The 27,820-nt window shown below is 36.4% G+C and overlaps 1 protein-coding gene across 1 annotated transcript in view; it reads left to right on the top strand.

The window, feature by feature from the left end:
- Positions 1-22,743, top strand: part of LIN28B (lin-28 RNA binding posttranscriptional regulator B) — a 68,867-nt gene extending 46,124 nt beyond the window's left edge. Inside the window, exon 4 of the mRNA XM_026726490.2 lies at positions 15,612-22,743. Coding sequence (XP_026582275.1) covers positions 15,612-15,987 — 376 coding nt within the window. The 3' untranslated portion in view covers positions 15,988-22,743. The remainder of the gene's footprint in view (positions 1-15,611) is intronic.
- Positions 22,744-27,820: the final 5,077 nt, after the last annotated feature.

The raw sequence follows: 27,820 nt of genomic DNA, 5'->3' as shown, positions 1-27,820 counted from the left end.
ACTAATAAGATAATTGGGATGAATTTGTATACAAAATGAGATAAAGATGCAAGTAATTTATACTTTATTTAGTTTCTTAGCAGCATCATAAAGAGGATTTTGGGTGTACCGGGTGTGGGTGTGGGTGAAGTAATGGGCAATATAGCTAGGAATCTGGTCTTGCAACTTCTTGTTACCCAATTACTTCCCACTCATTAGCTGTAGCACTAACACTAGTCTCTATATTTCCAGAATTCCTAAGATTGTGTGCTGTAATTGCTTAAATGTCTAATAATTAAACCAAGGTTTCTTGGTTTGATTATGCTGCCATACAGATGCTTTCTGTGTAATCCTGGGGTTTATAAGAAACATTTTTCATGAACAACATGGGGAAAAACAATACCTGCTTTTCTGTAGAAATTTAAAAGTTAAAAATAATGGTTCACCCAGCAGCATAATTGTTTTAAGATGTTTTCAAAAATTGTGTGTGTATGAATGCATGTCAGCACACATTTGCATGTCAGAAGAGGTTATAAAATTCAGGTGCAAAAAATCAAGCTCCTTTTTCCATATCTTAAACATTAATAAAATATATTCTAGTTTTGCATAACTATTTAGGCAAATTATATGCAAAAATCTATCTTTTTTTCTATCTCTCGGGATTTGAGTGACATCATTTTAGTGTACAGTGGCTTGCCTGCTGAAATGTTTGTAAATGATTTTAAGTTACATAAATTAAAGCTGATCTCTTGTGCACATTAAATATCTCTGTCATAATCTTGCTAAATAACCTTTGGGAAGCTGCTGTTTCCCTACAGACTTCCTGTTTCCGTTTGATTTGCAATATAGTGTGATGAAGACAGTTGGAATCCTTTCAAGAGAATTACAAGGATTAATGCAATAAGATACATAAAGTGGTCTGAATTCTTGGAATGTTCTTTACATTTCCTCTTTTGCTATAAGTAGAAATATTTGTGTTAGTCCCACCATGTGGTGAAAAGCCAATTAGATAGAGCTGAAGTACATGGTAGAATGGGATAAGTCAGTCTCATGGAATAAATACATTTTATAAATAATTGTAAACAACAACCATTTTAAAATTGCCAATTAAATCAAGTGTCAGTTTTTGTACATACCTTTCCTGAATTAATAGGCATTACGGTAATTGTTTGCTATAACAACAAATGTCTTTGTGGTTTTGCTAGTGGTCATAAACATTTATAATCTGATAAAAACATAAACTGCAGAGCTTCCATTGTTAAAAGGAATGAAAAAGAAGCACCAGAGGATTCTGAAGAAATACAGATTTATATTATAGAACCTAATGATAATAAGCCATTTCTGGAGTCTAGAAAAGAGTTTGCAGTGATCTCTCGTAGGTGTAATAAATCATTGGTTGATTCCAGTATAGTTAGGTCATATTTTTTTAAAAGAAAAAGTCTCTTAGAAGTTGCTAAACATAAATAGGTTCTGAGTTTAGTTTAAAAGAAGTGCAGAATTTAATATGTTTGTGTTACATTTGGATTTAACTTTAAATCAAGGTATTTTTTAAAGAAATCATTACAATAATTAAAGTATTGATTTTTCTGACAAACTTTCCACTCTATGGTCCTCATTAGTTTATCCTAAACAAAAAGAAGCTGGTTCAGTCAAGTTATCAAAATTGAGGTTATACATTCTTCAAATATTTTCAACAATCTGGGGTGATGACTTCGTTTTATTATGAGAGATGTGTGGAAAGTAAGAGATTAGCTAGATTTGACTGTTTCTGTTTTGTGTAATATTGATACCATTCCATTGAAGTTTATAAAAAGTTAAACTCTTGAAAATAGTTCAGAAAGCTTTATAAGGGGGCTTAGGGCTCAAAACTAAAACCTAAGCATTACAAAAATTGGCATTTGAAGAGTATTTATGAAATTGCAGAATAGCTTAAATATATTTTCTTACAATATATACTGTAAATCTCATTCTTGAAAAATATTTTCATTCTTGAAAAATATTTTTTTACAGTAATATACATTTCTAAGCTCAATATAGCCTAGGTTTGTAAAGCATGAAGTAGTTCTCACTTATAATAGAAGCACATTGTGAAGAGCTATAGAAAAAAGTCTTAAGAAGCCATTCTAAATCAAGAGTTTCAAGAAATTCATTCTTTACTCAACAGTATCTTCAATTAAAGATGGCATAGAAAAGTATTTTTGAAATCCAAATAATTACAAAAAGGATGGGTATTGGTGCAGAGAATTAATGAAAACTAGTGATTAAATGTAAAATGTGCTTTTAAAAATATTTCTAGTTGACTGCTAACCAATTAGGTTAAATCAAAGTAACATTTTGGGTATGCCCCACTTTATTTCTGTGATCAGTATCAATGAAACTAAAACTTATTTCTGCTGCATGCAAACATAAGGCAAATAAACATATGGAGGGAAAATACTGTGATCTATAGCATGCTACGCATGTACTTGCAGACTGTTCATTCCACATACAAATATATTTTTTTCCAAACTGACATCTCTACAACTGTCAAAAAGCCTACTGAAATAAACACATTTAGAGTTGCAGAACTCATAATATAAAACTATGTGAAAGAGGGGGGGGAGGGGGGAGAGAGAGAGAGAGATAAATGGAAAATAGGAGCTCCTTCAGGGTTTTTCTCCCTTCCTTCATCCAAACTGCTTAAATGTTCATCTACTACCATTTTCATATATTTCACATAATAATGAGTGCATGACAGGGTAATTGTGTTGCTGGATCAACAGAAGCTTTCATTTTTGAATTGCCTTCTCGAATGATTAAATGCAGAATTTTTATCTTTTGATATCTTCACAACTAAATCAATTTTAGTATTATGTTGTGCATTGTGTGTATATAATTCATTGAATAGTAGACAAAGAAATTTTAAAAACTTATTGAAAGTCTTTAAAATCTTTCGTTAAAATAAAATCATTTGAGATATTGATTCAATATGGAAGGCTATTTTTGATCTATTAGAACAACATAATTTCCCAAACATTTAGTATTTGCTACATTTTAAACACAAAGATTCTTTTGAACTTTAAGCATTCTAAATTCATGACTTTCAAATATAACGAAGAGAGAAAAAGATAATAGAAGTTGCATATAAGGGTTTCAATTTGGCTTTTAGTATGTGCATATTTATTTATTACTATTACTTGCTCTCTGGGTTTTGTTGGTTGTGAAAGTCATTTATGAAAAGAAAGGATAATCCAGATCAGGAAACAATTTTCTCAGCAAGACTGAAGACCTGAGCATGGGAAGATGTAGATAAGGCATCATATAGATTTATAGGAGATGCTTAAAGGCAGCAGAGCCTGATAAGAGCTTTGTTGTTGTGGTTGAATGTGGCTACAATACGAACTTCTGGTCACAGGCAAAATATGTAAATTTTTAGTTTCTTTTGGTAGGTGGGGGGAATACATGTTTCTCAAAAAAAAAAAAAAAGCAAGGCTGTTTATCACAATCCATACTTTCTAAATTGTTTCAGTTTAGAATTAAGAAGATGAAGGCACTTACTAACGGGTTACCGTTGGCAAAATAGATCTTTCTCCCTTTCAACCTCTGTTTGTTCTCACTGGCCATACTGGGAGTTTGGGGCAAGGATGAAGAGTAAAAAGAAGGATGAAGAAGTCCTATTGTGCAAGGAAAAGTTCGGTTATAGGAAATGGGAGGAAACAGATTTTTAAAAACTGATATTAAACAAGGAAAGCATTCCAGTTTTTCACCCTATCTTCATTCTTATTATCTGTCCTTCATTCACATTTTAGTCTTGGCAAGTTAAAACTCAGATATTTTTTAAAAAAGTATTATTAAGCTTTTGAATTTCTTATAAAGAAATATAACATATAAAATGTTTTATAGATAGCACTTACCACCTGATCGGTTAGCTAAAATGTTTAAAAATATGTCTAGCAAATGTTGGAAATGTAACCAAAAAACAGGCATGTATTATCATATGTGGTGGACTTGTGTTAAAGCAAAAAAAATTGGGGCAAAAATACATAAGTGATTAGAAAAGATGATAGGAAAACATAGATTTTAAACTGTTTTTATTAGGCGTAATATCAAAAAAACCTGATAAGCAAAGTATATGTTTAATATTGTACGTCTTAACAGCAAAGAGGATTATATTTGCACAATGTTGGAAAAATGAAGAAACTCCAGGAAATGAAGAGATAATTAGGAAGATAGTAGATTGTCCAGAAATTGACAGACTTACACTGAAAATTAAACAGAAAGAAAACACAGAATATTATCAAACATGGACTTTATTTTACCAGTGGTTGGAAAAAAAGAGGTGGAGGTTAAGAATGTAATATGTACTGTTAAGCAATTACACAAACCCAGACAACATGATGTTTATTAAGCACTAACAAAAGGTAAACAATAGAAAATCAATAAAATCTTTTTTAAAAATGTGCAGGATTGCCACTCTCTGAAGGTATCGGTATCTGCCCATTCCGCCAGATTAAATATATTTGGCATGCTCCAGGTCCCTTCCTTTAAAAATCAGCAGGATCTAGGAAGTATGTCTTTTCTCTTTCTTTCTTTCTTTCTTTCTTTCTTTCTTTCTTTCTTTCTTTCTTTCTTTCTTTCTTTCTTTCTTATTGTCAAGCATGCATTTGATAATATATATAAGTATAAACATGATTATTAATACATGAAATAGATACGAATATTATTAATACATGATATAGATATGAATAAAAGGGAACATTAAGACAGGGACGGTAGGCACATTGGTGCACTTATGCACACCCCTTACCAGACCTCTTAAGAATGGGGTGAGGTCAACAGTAGACCGTCTGAGGTTAAAGTGTTCGGGGTTAGTGGAAGAAACCACAGAGTCAGGTAGAGTATTTCCAAGCATTTTCCATGGAAGTCCCTGCCCTACGGAACATCATTTCTCTTGAGATCTGACAGGCCTCCACCTTCCCAACCTTTTCGAAGGGAGAGTTTGATGTAGTGGTTAAGGTACTAGGCTAGATGCTGGGAGATTATAGTTCTAGTCCTGCCTTAAGTGTGAAAGTTGGCTGAGTGACTTTGGGTCAGTCTTTCTTAGCTCATCCCAGCTCCCAGGATTGTTGTTATGGAGAAAATAAGAGGAGTATTAGTAAATAAGAGGAGTTCATCATTTTGAGTTATTTATAAAAATAATAAAGGCAGGAGATGTGTATGTGTGTGCTGAGAGTGTATTGGAATTTGAAGACTATAAAATGGTGGTATTGCTTGCAGGAAAGGTTATACACATTATACTGCAGGTTTAATTGCCTTTTTTAAAATGATGCTTGGTTTTAGACAACTGTTGTGAGCTACTCAAATTGTGTTTCCTAAGACAAGAGATCACAGAAGTCTTTTAAGTAAGTAAATAAGTACATACATTCATACATACATACATATATGTCAATAAGATCTGATGTCCTTAACAAACATCTACAACTATTTAGTTAAGTTGCCATATTCGGGTCAGTAAGGTTTAATAGCATTTTGCACAAAAAGCTAGTCATTGACCTGCAAATTTGATTACATATTCTATTTTTACTGGAATTACTATTTTTACTTTTAATAAAAAAAAAATCTTTATAGACATCAATAGCCTTTGATCTACAATAGAAACGAAATCACAGCTATGAACTATAGGCAGGTATTCCAAATAAGAGACTAGTAGCCTGGCCTACCAATAAACAAAAAAGAAGGTAGGAAAATATATGCTAAATGAACATTTGTCATTAAAGCTTTTAACAAAGTCCAATCACTCTGGGAGGAGAAAATAGGCAGCTTTTTGGAGTCAAGCTTAACCTCTGAAGGCAAAATTGAAATTAAGGATAACATTTCATGGAAAGCAGAGTTATTAATGACAAATAAGGAGACAAGATTGTGCCTTATTCAGATTTGGAGGTATTAAAAATGCAATCAGATGGTATGTCCTTGCAGGAGGTTGCCTAGAATAATATATATATTTAAAGTAGATTGCAAGATTGCAGAATAGGAGGTCCATGATGAAAACAGCAGCAGAATTCCATGTTAATAAAAGGGAAGGAATTCAGCCATGTAAAAATGCCATCAATTTCCTGTTACATGCAGCACCTTTCACTGGAGAGATCAATATTTTGAAACAATGCAATTTCTACAATGCTTTTTCGGTTAGTAAGTACTGCAATGTCCTTGCAATATGCTGGGCCAAAAACAGAAAGCTTAGAAATTACTGTGCAGATTCATTAGAAAATCATTGGTTCTTTTGCTGGAAGATTCTTGTCTCTTTTTTTGACTTACAGAGCAGCTGTTTGCTTTATCAGGAAGGAAATTTTTGCTCATGGGTCTCTTTGACATAATAGATGGCAGACTTAATAACATGAGTTTGGGTGTATTTATGTACTTATTTATGAAAAAATGTGAAAAAAAGAAACCTGGCTTTCAATGCCATCTTTTTTATGACCTATTGTTTGAAAATGTTGTCTGGCAATTGTCAAGGTCAGTGGTTTACTGCAAAAACACCCAACAGTGCAGTTTTGCTATAGATGATTTGACTGTTTTTCTCTCTCCCAAAAAAACAACAACAGCCCTTTTGTACTATTTGGAGAGTAACTGCTTGCTGGGTCAGCTGAAGCAGATTTTGTACAGTTGGGTAACCCACCATCAAACCAGTTAAAAGAAACAGCAGAAGACAGTCTGCCACAGATGTGGATTTAAAAAAAATATATAACATGAATTTCTTGAAAGGGAGGGGGAAGGGAGAGAGACAATGTGAAATGCTCAAATGGAATGTAGCAATAGAACAAAACAGAACAGAATAGAATAGAATAACAGAGTTGGAAGGGACCATGCAGGTCTTCTAATCCAGCCCCCTGCTTAGGCAGGAAACCCTATACTATTTCAGACAAATGCTTGTCCAATCTCTTCTTTAAAACTTCCAGTGTTGGAGCATCTACAACTTCTGGAGGCAAGTTGTTCCACTGGTTAATTGTTCTAACTGTCAGGAAATTTCTCCTTAGTTCTTGGTTGTTTCTGCCCTTGAATTATAGAGTCACTTCCTGCTACTAGCTGCTGTAGTAGCACATGGGTTCTAAAATGTGGAAAATAAGTACAGATAGACAATTGTTGAGTTGTGTCCTATTTTATGATCTTTTTGCCACAGTTGTTAAGCAAATCACTGCAGTTGTTAAGGGAATCTGGCTTTCCCATTGGCTTTGCTTATTGGAAGCTTTTTGGCAAGGTCACAAATGGTGATTGCCTGACCTCAGTATAATGCAACTGCTGTAAATATATCTCTGTTTCCAAATGCCCCAAATTTGATCATGTTACTGTGGAGATGCTACAATGTTCATAAGTGCGAAAACCAATCATAATTCACTGTTTCCAGTGTTGTTGTGACTTTAAACTGTCACTAAACAAATAGTTGTAAGTCAAGGACCACCTGTAGTGGAGGACTAACTATATACATGACACAAGTGGGAAGTATGACTTTTATTTCTTGTCCCTTTTCATCTTGGTTTTCTTCCTTTTTAAATTAAAAATCCACTTCTATTGATTACAATTGGGAAAAGATAATGCCCGTGGACTGGTATATATATTTTTTCTAATAAGGGCAGGATAAAGATTTAATAAATAATAACTGTATACAGCTGTATTTCTAGCATCATACTCTTCTTGTGGACCAAAGAAACGTACATTTTTCAAAGTTTTGTTCTTCTATATTTTCCAGAAAAGGTGTTTATTTTTGATAGCAGTAAGTAAAAACAGAAGCAGTATTTTGGGAGGAGAACTGTTTTTCATTTTGTATAGCACTTTCGACTAAGCATTTGATCAATTTCAAATTTGCAAATATTTTGTTTCCTTATATCTGCTAAAACATGCTTTTGATTACAGTTATTTGTATGAAGTCCAGTGGAAATATCTAAAGAAAGAATATTTTTGTTTGAAGGAGAATGACAAGGCAGTCATCCATTGTTTAAGCTACCCTTTGTCTATAATACCATAGTATAGACTCGTGATGGCAAACCAATGGCACACGTGCCACAGGTGGCATGCAGAGCCATTTGTGCCGGCACATGAGCCTCAGCCAAACTTACCTGCACATGCATATGCCTCCCAGCTGAATTTTGGCCTATTTGAGACTGTTTTCACCCTCCCAGAGGCTCAAAGGAAGCCTCTGCGGCGTCAGGAGGCTGAAAAACGGGCCTTCCAGAAATGCCAGAAGTGCCAAAACAGGCCCATTTTCAGGCTTCCAGGCTCTGGGAAGGCAAAAACAGCCTCCCCCGGGCTCCCAAGGCCCTCTGGAGGCTGAAAACAGGCACTTCCAGTATAATATTGTTTTAAAGGCAGGAGGAAATATCAGATTAGGTGTGGTCAGATAGTACAGTCTCTTTAATGTTAATTTGACTGTTTTGTCACTAACTATGAACTACTAAAGATTTTGGGGGGGAAACTTGTTCAATGTTATATGCATGCTTGCATGTATGTATGTATGTATGAACATACACACAGTGCTAAATGAGTGATAAAAAGCACTGTGGCAGGGTTTTTTTTAAAAATTTGTCCCTCCCCAATGTTTGAATTATTTAGACCTCAGAGCTTTTGCAACCCATTTGCCAGTAACAGAAACTGAGGAAAGTTTTATTGGTGATTTTGGTTCTGTTCATGCTATTTGTTCATGCTACTGTTTGCTTTTAAAAGAGGAGAAAAACATCTGAGACGACATGCAACTGATTCAAAGCTTTCTACATATTTGTCAGAGCAAGGCAGTTTCAGAAAGCTTTTCTGGAAACATAGATGTGCAAATAGGGCTTGCCATTAATACAGGTGGTCCTCGACTTACAACAGTTCATTTAGTGACTGTTTAAAGTTATGATGACATTGAAAAAGTGCTCTGTAAACATTTTTCACACTTTTGACTGCTGCAACATCCCTGTGGTCACAAGATCAAAATTCAGGCACTTGGCAATTGACTCGGTTGGGTCGTCCCAGGGCAGGTGATCACTTTTTGCGACCTTCTGACAAGCAAAATAAGGAAGCCAGATTCACTTAACAATTGTTACTAAATTAACAACTGCAGTGGTTCACTTAATAACTGTATCAAGAAAGGTTGTAAATGGAGCAAAATTCACTTAACAATAGAAATTTGGAACTCAATTGTGGTTGTAAGTCGAGGACTATCTGTACTAAATATTTATTGGAACTTTGTATCTTACCATCTATTCTGTAGTATCATTTTTTACTGGAAGGGAATAACACAACCTTTTTATCAATCATAAAATAACCTATTTTAGTGCTCTGCTACAGCATTACGGATTTTTTAAGAGCAGAAATAACTTCATCATGTCTCTAACACATTTTGTAAAGTATATCAAATGTCACATTTAGGGTTTAATGAGTATAATAAACTAACTCAGGTAAACACACTGAGAACTCTGCTATTTAAACCCTTTAATTTTCCAATTTGAATACATATCTTCACCTTCATGAATGGTACTTTGTTATTTGCAATATATTTGTGACGTTGTGTGCCTACAATTAGTTCTCTGCTTTTTAAGATCCTTAGGTTTCCAAGCAGTGCATAAGTAGATGATGGATAACTAATATGTACTCATCTATATGTACAAAATGAGAAGCTCCCCTGGGCTAGCTGGCTTTTGGTCATTTGGGAAGGTAAAAAATTAAATTGAGTAACATAGTGCCTACCCTAGTGACTTATTAAATGGATTTCTGTATGCCTGCTAACTGATCTGCTGATGAAGCCCTTTAGCCTAGAAAAATGTGTGGAGCAATACTTGTGCTTATATCTGTATGTGGGCCTAACAAAAATGAGCTGGCCTCATCTAAATTCCTATTGCTATGGCTTTGTTTTGTTGAACCTTGTATATTTCTTCCTCCTGCTGAATAGAATTCATTTTCAAATAAAGTTATATCACACACTGGTTTTTATTTTCTTCCATCAAGAAGCACAGCAAAACAGAATTCTTTACTTAAATTGTCTTAACTGAGTATATACTTCATCTTGTTTTATTTTATTTTTTTTATATTTTTTTTTATTTTAACAACAAAACAACATAGATATACCACATAAAACATAAAAATATCATCCTTCTTCATAAATTTGCAAACAATGCATCGATTGGTTTACCACTTTTTTTGTGCATCCATTTCCTAGTCACTAATATAATTATATTACATAATAGCTCATATTATCAATCAATAATTGTATAACCTAATATCATCACTAAAAAAATCATTTATCTATAATTTTGTTAATTCATATTTTAATGAGATAACTATAGTTTACTTAGTTTATTTTGCAATAAATCATAAGATCATACCAAATCTATCTTGATAATGTTTTATAAAGATAATATCAAGAAAAAAAAGGAAAAAAATTTTTTTTATGCTAAATCTGAATATTCTATTATGTTTTATTATTTAACCATTGATAAAAAAGATCCCAAACTTCATAAAATTGTTTATCTTCTTGTTCTCTGATTTCAAATGTCAATTTACTCATTTCAGCACAATCCAATATTTTCTTAATAATTTCTTCCTCTGATGAAGTTTTCTCACTCTTCCAGTTTTTAGCAAATACAATCCTAGCCGCTGTTAATATATTTACAATCAAATACTTCAAATTTTTATTATATATATCAGGTAAGATTCCCAATAAAAAAATCTCTGGTTTCAAGTCTATATGTGTCTTTGTCATTTTTTCCAACCATATGCGAATCTTAGTCCAATATTTTCTAGCGTCCTCACAAGTCTACCACATATGGTAGTATGAGCCAGGTATCTGATGACATTTCCAGCACTTTTCAGATTTATTCTTAAACATTCTTGCAATTCTTGTTGGGGGAAAATGCCACCTGTAAAACATCTTATACAAGTTTTCTTTATAAGCTGTTGACATTGTCATTTTATAATTTTGAGACCACAATTTTTCCCATTTCTCCAAATTAATCCCATATCCAAAATTCTTCCCCCAAACAATCATCGTTTCTTTAACTTGTTCCTCCTCTAATAAAATTTCCAACAAATAACTGTATAATTTTTAAATCACTTTTTCATCAGTACCTGTCAAGATCCTGTCTAAATCAGTCAATTTATCATAACGTTAGACAATCTGTAAAGAGTAAAATGATACAGCTGGAGTACTGCATGTCGGAGGACAATATAGCTGATAACTTTACTAAAGCCCAAGGTGCCATTAAGCACCAAGAGAGTTGTGTAAAGTATGGTTTTAGATTGTAAGGGTATTGTATATTTATATCACCCAAAAGGGGAGAATGTTGGGTATAACATTGATACACCAACTAAGTTTGGGTGAATAAATATATAAAACCAAGGTTTGGGTGTTTGTAACTTGTAGCTTTAAGCACCAAACTGCTTGTAATTAACTAATTAAGGGTGCGGTTACAAACGGCAATAAAAGGCAGTAAGAGAAACATAACTCTCTCTCTGCTTGTTTTTTCCTGCTTGCTACTGTTTGTTTGCTACTGTTTGCTACAACTGTTTGAATACCTGAACAAAAGGACTATTTCATTGATGTGCTGATATCCTGTGAATACTCAGCGTTGTCTTCAAAAGGAAAGGTATCAGAGGAGAAGATATCTTTACAAGCAGATAAGCATATAGAACTGACTAGTGAATGGACTAAGTTACTGAATGGATATATTTGTGAATGACATATGGACTGATTGACAATGTTTAAACTCGAATTGGATTAAACAACTATTTAAACTACAAAAACAGTGTTTGTCATCAGTGTGTGTAAACTCTAGGGCCCTTCCTCTCTCATTTGGCTGCCTGGCTTGACTGCTGCTGCACATTCTGTTTGGGGGTTTGTCCCCAATCACTAACAGGATGTCTTTAGGTGAACAGAGATGTAAAAAGCCAAAGTAATAAAAGTCTGATACTGACCTTTATATAGAAGGTACCCTATAGAGCAGTGATGTCAAACTCGATTTCATTGAGGGCCTCAATCAAGGTTGGCCTTGGGGGGGGGAGTGGCCAGTTTGATGTCACTCATGTTGGGGGCACCTGTGATGGCTCTAGCACTCTGCCAGCAAAAACAGGTTCCCGAGCTCTGTTTCATCTCCTGCAACCCTCTACCAGCGAAAACGGAGCTTGGGAGAGCTGCACGCAGCCCTCCTGAGCTCCATTTTCACTGGCAGAGGCAATGCAGGCCAGTCCTTCACTGTTTCCAGAATGGCCCCGTGGGCCAGATCTAAGCAACCCCCCCCCCCAGGCCTGATCTAGCCCCCGGGCCTTGAGTTTGACTCCCCAGCTATAGAGGTTGATAGATATCCTGACTTCATTCTCCCCACTCCCCTATAGGGAACATACCCAGAATCATTTTCCTTAAGACTTTGAGAGGAAACCAGTTTGTAAAATGGTTTATGCAGCAAGCTTGGCTATATGGCTGTCTATCAGTTTTTCCTCTGTTTATCACAAAGGTTTTCATGAACATAGTCATGGTCTGCTTTTGGACAAAGGTTTATGCAATGATGGAGTTGCACAGTTCTAGACTAGCTCTGCTTTGGAATAGTGCTCAGCCTATGTTCACAATTAGCTCACAATCAGTTGATAGCCAGGCTTCCTTTGAAGAGGATCACAAAAAGTTCCTGATCCAGACCTGATCATCAAGCTTCATTTAAATTCATGGGATGCTTCTGTGTTATAGAAATATTTCCTATTTCTGTTATTAAGTTTATATTACATACTTATATACTGTTCAACACTCATCAGTCATAATAAAAAATGGGGCTTGGTGTACCTCACTGGGTAGGGAAAACCTTTTGGGGGGCTGCTCACCATATCTCTGATGGGAGGGCACCCACTGGACATGAGCTTTTGGGGTCCTTGCAAGGAGATATCCTACATCTCTTACTGTACCCTACATTCATAGGTACCCTATTCTGTGAATTCCCTGCTAGGTTTAGACTAGAGGGAACTTCCTGACTTCCAATGGGGGCATGTTTTCATCCATTCAAATCCTTCTGCCAAAGTGGGACTGAAAAAGAAATAAACTAAACTGAATGACTTAACCCAAAACAATCCTTGGTGAAAATCACATCCCAGAAAAGATTGGGAAGTAACTTCAGGTCTCAACAAACCTTTGAAAGGAATCCTTTCTTGTAACCATAAAGTGCAACTAAACCAAACTTTCACCTAATAGTCAGTCTAAACAAAGTGAATAGACTATTACTGGGGCAAGTTTGGATGAGAAATAAGATTAATTGAATCTATTGTTTCTATTTCTTGTTCATACAAAAATGTACCTAGTCCCAGCTATATTGTGATGTAGTTTCTTCCCATCCCATTAAGTTTTGTAACTTTAAATGTAATGTTCTTGTATTATAAAAAATACAAGGCTAATATACAAACTCCATTGAAATGAATGGGAGGTGAGAAAGCTGCTTTTTGGAAAGCTCTTACTGTTTCAAAAGCATTTGCTCAGCAATATTTGAAGACTTACAGTTCTTACAGGAACATAAACAATATGGGGCTGGTGCTATCTGAGCTTGGTGTACTTACAGATACTTTATTGCTCCAACTTGGTTACATCATTAGTGCTGCTAAGGACTGGAGACTGTTCTCAGTTTATATTCCTAGTGTCAGTGTTGGTGGAGTTGGTCTTGGAGATTCTTTGGTTGGGCTGTTTATCTTTGGCTTGTTTGGCAGGTCCTTGATTGGGGTATTGTTTACTTCTTGGTTGTTGGTTGGAGGTTAATCTTGGAGTTAATTCATGCTCATCTGAGTGCTGAGCTACAAATGTTTTTCCTTGAGAGGGTGATATTTTTTTATTTCAAACTCCAACCTATAGGAGAAAAATATTGTTGGCTTGGAATTAAGATAACGATAGATAGATAGATAGATAGATAGATAGATAGATAGATAGATAGATAGAGATACTTTAATGTATACGGTGTAGAAGCATATTTCTTGAAAATATGATTTTGATCATACCTTTCTTCATCTTTAAAACTGATGTTAAAATGACCTGGTTTCCTCTGACAATAATTTTTGAAATAACAGTTTAAAAGCACTTCAAGGATGAGGGAAATGATCAGATGGTTGCTGCCCTCTAGTGGGTTATCCTGAAACAGATTAAAAATAAAATCACACAAAATAATTATTTATTGGAAGTACGATTCTTTTATCTTCTTTTTTTCTACATGACTTTTTCTTTCCGCATTGCATATATGGGTTTTACCTAGCACAGAGTTCCTCATCATGATAGTTGAGACATAGTACACAATGTCCCCAACTTACGAGCAGTTACTTAGTGACTATTCAGAGTTAGAAAGGACCTTGAAAAAAGCTCCCTACAATCCAGATTTGATGTGCCAACACCCACATTCACCCTCTCTGGAAATGCTGAGAGGAGCAGGGGTCTTCCTGCCAACATTCTTCCCTCTAATGAGCTCTGATGAGATGCAAAGATGTAGAGATGCAAATCCATATCTGTAAATGCACAGATAATTACTCAGTGAATCACAGCAACCTGTCCTTCACATTGCCTTTCTCTCAGTAAGTTATTCACAAGAAAATCATTTCCTTTATCTTGGTTTAGATATTTTCAAAACACCCACAACCCTCACATATTTTTCTTGAGCTCTGTAATGTTGTCACAGTAATACTTTTGCTGTGACTAATTTGCAAAAAAATTTACTTTGGTATAATATACCTCAAAGCTGGGAAGCATTTGAGATTTCACAGGAGTTTCTCAAAAGTGTTCCTCCCTCTCCTTTGGAAAAACCTTTCAGTGAGAGCTCAGTATCCCCCAGACAAAGTACAATGATGTATTGGTGGTTCCAGCAAAGAGGGAAGCATGAGAATGAGAACCAGTTGGGCCTAGTAGTTAAGGCACCAGGATAGAAACAGGAGGCTGTGAGGTCAAGTCCTGTTTTAGCCATGAAAGCCAGCTGCTATAGTAAGTGACATTGGGCCAGAAGTGGTATTCAGCCTGTTCTGACCAGTTCTGGAGAACCCATAGCAGAAATTTTGAGTAGTTTGGAGAACCAGCAAATTCTACCTCTGACTGGAGATTTTAAAGTATCTTTCCCCTGCCACACCCACCAAGCCATGCCCATAGAACCGGTAGTAAAAAAATTTGAATCCCACCACTGCATTGGGCCACTCATTCTCTCAGCTAAACCCACCTCACAGGGTTGTTGTGGAGAAATAGGAGGAGAAAGGGGTGTTGGATGTGGTGTGGCCTTGGGTTATTTGTAAAAATAATAAAGGCGGGATACAAATAAATTTTAAAAACTTCAAAATCCAATCCAATTTCAATTATCTCAAAATCTAAGAGATGGCAATTGCAGGCTGTTGAGCTTTAAAACTTGCTTACAGGTTGTTCTTTTTTTTAACTTCTGTGAAACAAAAATCAGCAGTGACAATAAATTGATGCATCTCTTTTAATTGATTTCCCTCCCCCCTCTTACCATGGTTATCCTTCAAGGACTTTACATTTCCAAATTTGGTGATAATGGTCTCCTTGCCTATTGCTATTATTTTAAAATTGAGAATCAAACATTTCTTTTGTTTGTAAAATATAATCTTGTAAAAATTTTGTAAAAAATATCAGTAAAATATATATATATCTCCCTGTTTGTGTTTTGCAGATGCTACAATTGTGGTGGCTTCGATCATCATGCTAAGGAATGTATTCTACCTCCACAGCCAAAGAAGTGCCATTACTGTCAGAGCATCATGCACATGGTGGCAAACTGTCCGCTTAAAACTGTTCCACAGCAGCCCACGAGTTACCAGGGAAGATATGAAGCTGACACTCAGCCATCCACATCAGCCTTCCTGAGGGAAGGAGGAGGAGGAGGAGCCTATGGCTACACTTCTCCATCCTATTCTCTAGAAGGAAGGCCAGATATCTTACAGCATTCAGGAAAGTCACCTCAAGAAGCTGCTTCAAGTAAGTTTTCTCCATCACCTGAAGAGCAAAACCGGAAGGGACCATCAGTTCAAAAACGAAAAAAGACTTAAAAAGCTTTGTCACTGCCTTTCATTACCTCTTGGGATGTCTACCTCATTCAAGCACAAGGAGAATAATCTCATGTATTATCCTGCAACAAACCTCAAATTTTAACTACTGTTGTGGACCAGAGGTCTTTTGAAAACAAAAAACCAAAGCAAACCAGTCACTCCAAGTAAATTTCAGATGAGTTTAATGGCTAATGGGTTTCTAAACTGTTTGGGCATCAAGATCTCATATGATTTTTAAACTTAGCCTAAATTATTGTTGGGCATATATTCTTTGCTTCTTCCCCTCTTTTCCAGAGCAGCCCTAAAGAATGATGGAAGATTATGCTTCCTTAGCTGCTTAAGTTCTCTGTGGTTTATCTTAACCACATTAGTTTGGGGGGAAAACAGTTATCGTATTTCTTAATTCTAAACAGCAATTAATAAGAAATGGAAGTGAGTTTTTTTTAATTTCTTCACAGCCATCCAGGGGCTGGGAAGCAGCACATATACCCATTGTGCACAGAAACTCATTCCTGTCACAATAAACCATCTGACATTTTGATGTACAGACTAGCCCATTGCCTGAATGTATACATTAAATACTATGATTCTTGAATTCATGGGAAAGTAATAGTTTTGAGTTTTAAATGGATTGTTTTCTTTAATGATGCCTTTTTTAATTATAAAAGAGAAAGAAAAGGGGAGGGAAAGAATTGTAACCATACTTTCCTGAGTATATAGAGTCACCATAACCACGGTACTGAATAGATCAATACATCCTTGTAGGATTCAGGGAAATTGTAATTCCCTCAGCGGAAAAGATGGAAGAAAGTTCTTAGTTCTTAACTTGAAAGGGTAATGCCTTGGTTTAAAGATGCCTCAGACTTGCCACAAAGTTTTAAAGAATTAAAGGATCTTCCTCCTTTTTTCCCTGCCCTCCCCTTAGACAATGAATGTGTTATCTGAAATACTGTATCAACTCAATATGACTTATATACAGGTTAGGTGATTGCATGGGAAAATGTATATGTTAAAATAATGGTTAAAAGTGATATTGAGGCGCCATTTGGACTTCCCTTTTGCAAAACTTGATTGCACTCATCTAGTGCAAATCTTGAGGATTATGAAAGCGGTGGTGGTGGCAGCAGTAGCATCTTCCAATTTAGTGTTCGTGTCACTGGACAGATTTCGATAGGTCTTTCTAAGAAATGGGTTTGGGACTTTTAACTTCCCATTTGATATTTACAGTGCAATCCTGTGTAAAGATCTCAGTGGCCTCAAGAAAAGAAAAAATAGTGTATAGGATTGCAGTCTTAAACTTATTTAATTGCTATATTATGTAATAGTAATTACGGTCTGTGTACATGCTGAATTATTTAAAAGCCTACAGAGTTGCCCAGGTGCTTGGAATTTAGGGAATTTGTTTTTAGAAATGGAAATTAGAAAGCCAGGTAACTGCCAATACATTTGTCCTGTCCTGCTCATATGCGCAGACACCACAAGGGTTTGAAGTCTTCATTGAGGCTTCGTCTGCCCCGAATAGTATTCCCTAGGATTCACCTCACACAGAAACCAGCACAAAATCCAATGAGTCCAATTCTCAGTTGCTTGTCCAGTCACTCCTCCAGCTTTCTTGGCTTCTCCTCCTGCTCTTGCCCATCCCTTCCTGATGCCAGCTCTTCTTCGTCATCTGAACCAGCTTCTGAGGCATCCATTACACTATCTCCCCAGCATGGCCTGCCCCCCCTCGACCTCCATGGATCAGTTTCCATAGACACCAGAGGTGGAACTAGCAGGCCAGATAGGGGGCATGCAGGGCCTCAGCATCTTCCCAGGATACATCCTTAGGGCCCCTTCCAGTTGATCAGGTACTGCAACCATCTAAAGTCTATGATACAGGTCACCTCCTACTCCAGCTGGCCCTCTCTGAAGTTCGTGAAACCAGGTCTTTCTTGTTGTCCCAAGTGACTTCTGGGGCATCCATTACAATATTATTTGATCAGGATCAAATTATCACAATTTTTCCACTCTCCCAAGAATGAGCTAGAATCAATTTCTTACCCATTTCACCAATTTTGGAGCAGCTGCTGCTGTTGATACCTTCAAAAGACATATGAGCTAGATGTTAAGTCCTGTGGACCATTGCTTTTTCCTTTAAAAAATAATTTGAAGAAATACTTTACCTAATTTATTTGGCAAATTAATGTAAAAGCAAATATAAGTAAAAGAGATCTGTGTTCATAATATAATTTGAACCAAATCTTCAGATTTTCTTCGATTAAGTCATGGGTGTACAGCATTTTGGCTTGCCTGGGCTGCATTGAGTAAAGAGGAATTGTCTTTGGTCCCATATAAAATATACAATTTAGTTAATGTATATAAATCACATAATAAGGTTTAAAGTTTACAATTTTGTGGGGCCGCATTACTTGCCGTCCAGGGCTGCATGTGGCCTGTGGGCCATGGATTGGACACGCCTAGGTTAAGTCATTGAGAATCTCAGGGCTTGTTTCTGTAGGCTCTGCTCAATCTGAGAGGACATTATTACCTGCAGGGAAAAAGAAAACCCTCTAAATATTGTTGCTTATACTGCTGTCACCACTATCCCACTTTCCTTCAGGAAAATGGCTCAGCGGCCTAAAAGTAGGCCTAACTCTGATGATGGAAATTTGCTTGGAATCCATGGCAGTGCTGGAGGGAAAGAAGAATCTTTGTTGTTTATACGGATGTTTTCAGTGAACCTCAGTGCAAAACGGGGTGTTTTGGTTTTTTGGATTTTGTTTTGTTTTTGTTTTGACGATACTGAATGTGATGTATGTATAGAGAACTACTTCCTTGCCCTATGCAAGGATTGTAAACTTATTTAAGTTATGTAGACAAATCAAAGTGGCATTGCCTAATCTTTTCGTAGGTATAATAATGGTTATAAAACAGTAACAATGGCAAGAGTAAGGTCACTTTGAAAATATAAACCAAAGTTTGTTGACCTTTATTTAGAGAGTAATATGGAAATGGTGGATTTGAAAACAGGCCATTCTCTGTTTAGCTACTTTAAAATTTCAGAACTACTTTTTTTTTTTTTTGGAGTGAAATAAGTAATTCCAGCAGCCACAGACTAAATTGCTAAGAGAGCCTAGCAGATCTATCTTATTATTAAAAGTTTACATTTTATTTTTGTATATTGGAGGATGGTCACTATTGCAAAATATCCTTCTCAGGACAAAGAACCTTGCTCAGGGAAAATGGCATGTAATTATTGTTTTTCTTTTACAGATTGCTTGCTTGTTCAGAACAAACAAAAATGCTTTGATACTGCTACATACCGTGCTATTATATACATATTATGTACTAATGATAATAACTACCTCTGTTTACTAATGAGTTTCTTATGACTCAGATATCAACTTTTTGCATAATATTTTCCTTGTAGTGAACTGAACACATTACAAGCATGGCTGACCTTCAGGGTTGTGGGCAGGGCAATGTATTCCCATTCCTGAATTTCTAAGCCACATTGTTAATATAGGGAAGAATATAATTATTTCTGTTTACAGCAAACAACTACCTCATGCTTACCTCAGAAGCAATACCTGTGTGTTGCTCTGGCCTTAAATGTGGCTTTTAATTCTATGGTACATACCTCTACTTTTGAAAAATCGCTTGTGCAACATATACATATTACAGTGATGTTTAGTTTTGAAAATGATGCATCTCTTTGAAATGATATAAGACTCTCTGAAAATTTAACTTATTCTACCTGGTTGACAGAGAAAGAGGTGCTGTTGATATGCAGGTAGGATTTTCTGTTCCCTCTAATAAAGAGCCAGCATGTGGGAATTAAATAATTATCTCATTATTCCTGGATGGCAAGAGAATTGTTAGGTTTTTTTTCCTTGCTCTCTGTTTATAAGATATAATTATCTGCTGAAAGTAAATAATCAGTTATATATAACAACCTAGCAAACTGCTAGTGAGAGCAATACTATATTTATCCCATTCAGTATGTTTGCCAGTTTCTAAGGAACATAGAACAACCATTTTGTTCCAAAAGTAATGCACTCCTGGGTTTCATTGCTTTGATAATGGGCAGGCTCCAGCAAGAATTGGCTGCCCAGCCCTGAGTTTTTGTCTGGCCTAAATAATCCCATGGCCCAAATTAGGCAATCTCAGAGCAGAAAGAGCTTTGGGTTTCAGCATGCCTCCCTCATTCCCCTCCTCGACTCTCTCTGCAGACCCAAACACAATGGAAGGGAAGTGTGATTTGTTAAATCAAGATCCATTTCCAACTGGTGAACAACAATTAAGACTGTAGTCTCATATGATGTCCGAATAAGGAGACTTGAATTAATAAATCACGGTCCTTTGATTGCAAGAGTGGGCTGATGCCCCACTGCAGCCATTCCTGCCCTTCCCACCCTGTATGTGATGTGAACAGGGAAGCATGACCTGTACACAGTGGCCTCCCATCAAGGCAGAGAAAGGTGCCTGGAACAACTACTCTTCCCACCTCTTTGCCTTCAGAGTCATGGTGAAGGTAACAACCAAAAGGCCAAAATCCCCAAGATGCTGGGAGCACAACCCTACTTTCTCCCCTCAGGTGTAACTGCACAAGGTATAAATTCAGTCAGCTTTACCAAGCTTTGGTTTAAGGACCTTCAAGCTTTAAGGCAGGGGAGTCAAACTTGCTTTGTCATGGCAGTGTCACATGACATATCGTGACTTTTTTTCCCTTCGCTAAACTGGGCGTGGACTTGGCCACCATGTGATGCATCCGGCCCACAGGCCACGAGTTTGACAGCCCTGCTTTAAGGCATTTGTTTTGCTCTTTAACTTGCCCACCCTCAAAGTACATGTGCCAAGTCCTAAGAATTGTGAGCATCATTAAACAAATGCTAACGGTATGTGTGCAAATCCGGTTTGCACTTTTCAGCCACCAGTATAAAGACATAATAGCTGAGTAGACCAACATTTAACTCTCTGAAAGTTACTAAGTGGATAGTAAATATAAAAATACATGAGCACAATTCATGCTTAAATGATAGATGCCAATACCTTTAAAGCTTTTAAGATTTATAATTTTATTGCAAAATTGAAATATTTTATTTTAAATCACCTTGTTTAGGAATCACTGTTGCTTTCAACAGCATCCTGAACTCTTGTTGGCATCGAGCTTTATGAAACTTTTTGAACTTTCTAATGTGACTAAGCCAAAACTTGAAACAGCAAGTCTGTCATATGAATCTCAATGGGACTCTCACTTGCACAAATGTTTTCTTTGTCTCCTGGCCCTAGAATTGAGGCTTTTGTGCTCCAGAACTGGTCTCATATAGTGAAATCAGTAGGAGCTGTGCACACTTGACTAGCAACATTAAAAAAAATCTCAGAGGGAAAAGATAAGAGGACAATTACTTAGGTCTTGTTTGATTGTACAATTAGCTCTATAAGGATGTGATTCTTTTGCTAAATACAGGCTACTCAGTTAAAAAGATCGTAATTGTCTTAGTACTACCCCAAAGTTACTTCCTTTGTGTAATTTTGTGGATAGAGACCCATAAAAGTGTTATAGACCTGGTGACTTTTGTATGAAAAAAATATAAAGTGGAAAGATCTCATTAAGTCTTAAACTAATTTAAATTAATTTATCTGTGAGAAATGTTTATCAAAAAGAATATATGTAGGTTTTTCTTCCCCTTTAGTTGTGATGGAAATGAATGTCACTGGGAAAAATGTGTGCGGATGCGCAGGATTTAATTTTGCTAGATGTCTTTAATGAGATTTGATGACTTTGTCTATGGTCGCTTTTAAAGACTTGTTAAATGTATCTTGTTCTGTTTTATATCATCAGCCTTTTGAAGATAGGCTAATAGTGTTATTCTGCCATCATGACCGGTTGGCGACAAGATGCTGCAAAGGGAGCTTCAACAATTTTTCACAATGCCCTGCATCAGGCCAAACGTGTTGAAAATAAGCAATGTGTGAATATAAATTCAGTCCTCTGATGCAGGTGGATCAGACCCCTAACTCTGCCGCATCTATACTGTGGTTGAGCAAATTCAAGGTTTTAAGAATGTATTAATCTAAGCTCCATTTTCAGCATCAATAGTTCATAATTTATAACCAGGGAAGTAAGCACCAAGCTTTTTTCCCAAGCATGCAGCTTGCTCATGTGGAGGTCCAATGTGGCATCCATGACAAGAAAATGAGAATGAAATTGAATATAAGAAGAGTTCGGACATTTGCTCTACACTATTGCTAACCTGCAGTGGCAAACTAAGAAAAACCATTACAATAGTGTCTACCTCTTTCTGTTTCCTACTTCTTAACAATATGGCTGACAAGTATTATCATATTGACTTGAATTTGTATATTACTCTAGTGAATGAATTAAATAACCAGAGACCAAAGTGAACACAATATCTGTGTGTCTTGAATATTGTCTTTTTATCTAGTGTTTTTAAACCTGTCCTCCATAGAATATAGATTACCTCATGGTCCATTTTTAATTCATTATGTTGTTTACATATAATAAAAATAAGTCACTTGAATTTTGGGGTCTTTTAAAAGAGAAGACAGTGATGAGGGGGCTGGGAAAGATCATGTTTCTACCTGTTTACTGTCTCTGTCTTGTTGGAATGAAGCACTGATTGTCTTTCTATATATCCTGTATTTTATACCTTCATTTAATGCCTATTGCTGAATGTTTAGTTCTATCAATCATCCATTTGTGACTGAGGTTTAAAAGGATTATGTGATGAAAAATAAAACATAACATTGGCATTTACCAACAATTTCTGAGAGTTTAAGTATATACTGAGTGGGAAAACATTGGGCACAGCCCTAAATGGTTTCTGTCCCATTTACAAATCATTCATTGGTGTAATTCTTCATGTTTGAAATTGATTACAATGCTCACCCTTTTTAATGTTTTCAATAAATTTACAATAGCCATAATCAGAGGTGGTATTCAGCAGGTTCTGACCAGTTCTGGAGAACCGGTAGCGGAAATTTTGAGTAGTTCAGAATACCACCTCTGACTGACCCTGCCCCATCTATTCTCTGCCTCCCGAGATCGGCTGGGTCTTCTTTTGTTGCCCTGCACAGGAGAACAGAGTTGGAAAGCAGGTTAGTGGGTTGGGGAGAGAATGAAGATTTTGCCTTCTCCTGCCATGCCCACCAAGCCATGCCCATCAGGCCACACCCACAGAACCAGTAGTAAAAAATTTTGAATTCCACCACTGGCCATAATCCTGTTTTAATCTACTTTTATTGTAATCATTTTTTCTCATACATTGCACAGGTAACATTGTTAAGCAAAAGGAGAAATCCAAGGAGATTATAATCCCAATTCCATCAAGGATGGACCTAAGAAAAATTATCTAGAGAGCCTTATTGCTTTATATATGTGCAAGCTGCTTAGATAAACTTTTGTCATTAGAAGACAACATATTAGAAGGTGAATGGATTGTATGGCATCCAAATTAATCCAATAAATCACCACCAGATGGATTTGTAGCTGGCTGACAAGCAGTACTCAATGAGTAGTCCTTAATGGTACTACATCCACATGGAGAGAAGTAAGCAATGAGGTATCACAAGGCTCCATCTTAAGCCCAGTACTCTTCAATATCTTCATAAATAACGTAGATGAGGGAATAGAAGGGGAATTTATCAAATTTGCAGATGACATTAAACTGGCAGGAATAGCCAATACGCCAGACGACAAGATCAGGATCCAAAAAGACCTTGACAGACTTGAACAATGGGCCCTATCCAACAAAATGAAATTTAATGTGGAGAAAACAAAGTTTTACATTTAAGCAGGAAAAATCAAATGTATAAGTACAGATTAGGTGAGACCTGGCTCAAAAACAGTAACTCTGAGTGGGACCTTGAAGTCCTAGTGGATGATCACTTGAATATGAACCAGCAGTTTGCAGCAGCAGCCAAAAAAACTAATACAATCCTGGGTTGTGAAAACAAAGGCAAAGAATCAAGATTATGTGAAGTATTACTACTGCTTTATAAAACCTAGTAAGACCACACCTGGAATTTTGGTCGCCATACTACAAAAAAGATGTTGAGACTTTGGAAAAGGAGCAACCAAGATGATCAAGGGCCTGGAGACTAAAACATAAAGAACAACTGCAGGATTTGGGTTTGGCTAGTCTAAGAAAAGAAGAATTAGGCACGACACGATAGCAGTATTTCAATATTTGAGGGGCTACCACAAAGAAGAGTGGGTCAAATTATTCTCCAAAGCACCAGAGGGCAGGACAACAAACAAAGGTTGGAAACTGATCAAAGAGAGAAGCAAGCTTGAATTAAGGAGAAACTTCCTAATAGTGAGGACAATTAACCAGTGGAACTTGCCTTCAGAAACTGGGCGCTCCATCACTGGAGGTCTTTAAGAAGAGACTAGACTGTCACTTATCTGAAATGGTATAGGTTCTCCTGCTTGAGTGATAGGCTGGACTAGAAGACCTCCAAGGTTCCTTCCAGCTCCTATTATTCTATTCTAAATCTGGTCAGTTATAAAAAGAGATTTATACAGAAACAATAGAAAAACAATAAACTATGCCAGATAAAACATCTCACTCAACAAGGGGAAGAAAACCCACTGGGCTCCATTAACATTCTTTTATAAACTGAGGGAAGAACCAGATTTTTAAGAGTTCCAAAGGGCCAAGAGGTCTGACACTATCCAACTTCATGTAGACTGTTCACCTTGAAGGAGAAAGCACATCTAGATCCCCCAAAGGACCTGGTGTATGTTTACCCTGCCAAATTTTGCAGGATGGGTGGAAATCATTTGAGAAAGGCAATTCCCGCATGTGCAGCTAATCTGAGCATGTACAGATAATAATCTGAGGTGAAAATCCAAAAACCTGTAGTATATATAACCCATGAATAGTGATTTATGTAGATGTTCCATGGTGTGCCTTAATCTGCCATCTGCCCAAGACAAAGTCCATGTTTAAAGGATGGTGTGCTGCACTTTTCTCTAGAAAACAATTCTTGAGACCCAGTTTCTCATTAAAATAATTTTAGCCTTTTTACAAAATGTTATCAAAATATTTTAATATTCACTTGAAATCTCAATTTAAATATAAGATGTAACTTAGATGTCCTAAAGCAGTAGAGAAACAGATGTCTTATCTCCATTAATCTATTAATTTTGTTAATAAAATAAGTAATGTGGGTTTAATTGGCTTTTCTTTAAGAATAGTGGTCTCTTGGATGCTGTTACAGTATGTATTAGTATACCTATTTACTGTATTTTATACTGCTTTTTTGTCAAGGAAAGCTATCAGTGGATTATGATTCTTTTAAAAGATTAGCACTGCTGTAAAATAACAATAAAATAAAAGCAGCAAACCTTCAAAAATATTGCAATCCACCAAAGTTTCAGTAAAACACCCCAGGTTTTGTTTAACTTCTAGCACTCATGGATAAAACTACCTGTATTTCCCATAAGGTTGAACAACTGCAACTGAAATCTGTTTCGCTTTGTGCAGTATGCCGCTCAGTAAGATAACCAACTTCTTGTTGAGTTCACACGGAAGAAGGGTAGTCATTTATCTAAGCTGCCTCTGTCTTCCCATTGGCAAATCTGCCCTTTCCAGATATTGCTGAAACGCAGCTTTCAAAACCCCAGCCAGCCTTTCCAGGATGAAGAGGTGCTATTCTGCACTGCCTAGCATCAGTCGGTCCTCAAGAGTCCAGATTTTCACAAGATTTCACAGTGAAGGTAGACTTCTCAAAAGTAAGCATAAGGGCTGTGCTGAAGTGAGGCATGACAATATAAATGGTGGTGTATAAAAAGTTGTTCTCCAGGCTCCTCCTTTATGAGAACAATTTTAAATGATAAATGATACGTTATCCCCATAATGTGACTTCTTAACTTCAGAGATGGACTTAATCATTCTCTGAGTCAAAATTCCCATTGGACTGCTGTGTTTGTCTATCCCCCTTTCATTTGATGATGAGCTACAGACTGATTTATGGTTTTATGAGCTGACTCTGAGTAAATGGCTTGATTTATGGCTGCTCAATTCCACTCCCTGAAGGAATCTCACTAAAGCATGAAAAATGCCAATGAAGTAACTTTTAAGTTGAAACATTGACTGGCAACCTATTCTGTGGATTGTCATAGATAGCACTTGTCTTCGACTCAATTGGATGCCAGTCTTTTCTGGTAGCAAAGATAAAGGCTTTCCAATTGTGTCCAATTCTAGAGCAGGATACTCATCTCCATTTCTTAGTTTAGGGAGCCAGCATTGTCTGGAAACAATTTCCGTGGTCGTGTGCCCAGCATAGCTGAATGTCAAAAGTACATGGAATGCTATTACCTTCTCACTGAAGTGGTACCTATTTATCTACTTGCATTTGCATGTTTTCGAGCTGCTAGGTGAACAGGAAGTAACAATTATTAAATACCTAAAAAAAATTCACCCAAACCCTACTCTATTCAAAATGAATGCAAACACAAACTCTTCAGATTATTGGCCTCACCCATTCACTTGTGATTGGTTTTAGCCATGGTTTTTCAACCAAGCCAAATTGGCAAGATTCATTCTTAACACACACACACACACAAACACACACAAACAAACCCACATGAATTGTTGGGATCATGTAGCTTACTAAATCAAATATGTTCCAATCCAATTCAATCCCATTTGTTTTAGGGTTAGGGCTAGACAATTGGTGGATTGGTGGATTTTATACAACAAAAGAAAACAGAAATATAACTGATACTGTGATGTTGACTGTAACTATGCATGCCATTTGAGGCAAAAATATTAAGGACAGAGGAAGACAAAAGGTGGGGTGCTTATCTTTTCTTTTTGTCTTGCTTGAAACACATTTTTGGATTACAACGGCAACAACCAATAAACTCAGCAAAAATGGAGGGGAGGTTCGCTAGATCAACCTGAAGAGGGAAATTTTTTTGCCAGATTTGCATCAGGAAATGTTGGATCAACTGAGCTGTATCACTTGATACTAAATTGACAATTTTTGAAAAAAGAATGGATGAAAGATATAAAGATGAAAGAGTAGATGAAAGAACAAGAACATGAAAAGTTCTGTAAAAAAATGTCCGGACATGTAAACCGAATTCATGATGGAGTGGAAATTTTGGGGAATAAGGCAAAAATTACAAACAGCTGCAAAGAAAACTAGATAATCTGAGTATTGAATTGAGAAGGAATTTTATTTGAGATTTAAAGTAATCTCAGAGGATTCTGGTGAAGATATTAGAAGAAAGATTATTAAGGTTTTAGCCATTTTCTTTGGATTGGAATGAGATGGATACAGAGGCAAACAAATATTAAAATATATACAGTAGAATAATACTAGATTGGCAAGAATGTGAAATGTTTCAAATGATGTTTTAGTGTGCTTTAACAGAAAGAAGGCAAGGGATCAAGTTTTGCAGCAGCATTTGAACACAAAACTGAAGGTTGATAATACAAATATAGTTGTTCTTAATTATTTTTTGACTGAGATATTAAAGCAGAAAAACATTTCATTTCAATGAGGCAAATTGGAAGGTGTGATTTTTACTGTATTTCTCCAACAATACGGCCCCCCCAATAGGAAGACCCAGCATGTTTTCTAGGCATAAAATGAAATTAAGTCCCTCCCCCCAAATTTAGGCCTAGTTTAAAACATGTGAAATTGGGGGGGAAGGCAGGGGGGGGACTTTGCCATTAGGAGTGCCCCGCCGGCAGTTACGCCTCACCATCAGCCACTCCTAACACCATGGTGGAGCATGGAGGGCTCCCTTACTCCTCCCTTACCCGGGTCAGCAGGCAGGCGGCGTCAGCGTGGATGTCCGGCAGCATTTCAG

The sequence above is a fragment of the Pseudonaja textilis genome, chromosome 1 (assembly GCF_049901715.1).
Source record: "Pseudonaja textilis isolate UNSWEBS1 chromosome 1, rPseTex1.2, whole genome shotgun sequence".
NCBI classification, from domain to species: domain Eukaryota; kingdom Metazoa; phylum Chordata; class Lepidosauria; order Squamata; family Elapidae; genus Pseudonaja; species Pseudonaja textilis.
Note: the sequence above shows the minus strand (reverse complement) of the source record. Positions and strands in the feature narration are given on the sequence as shown.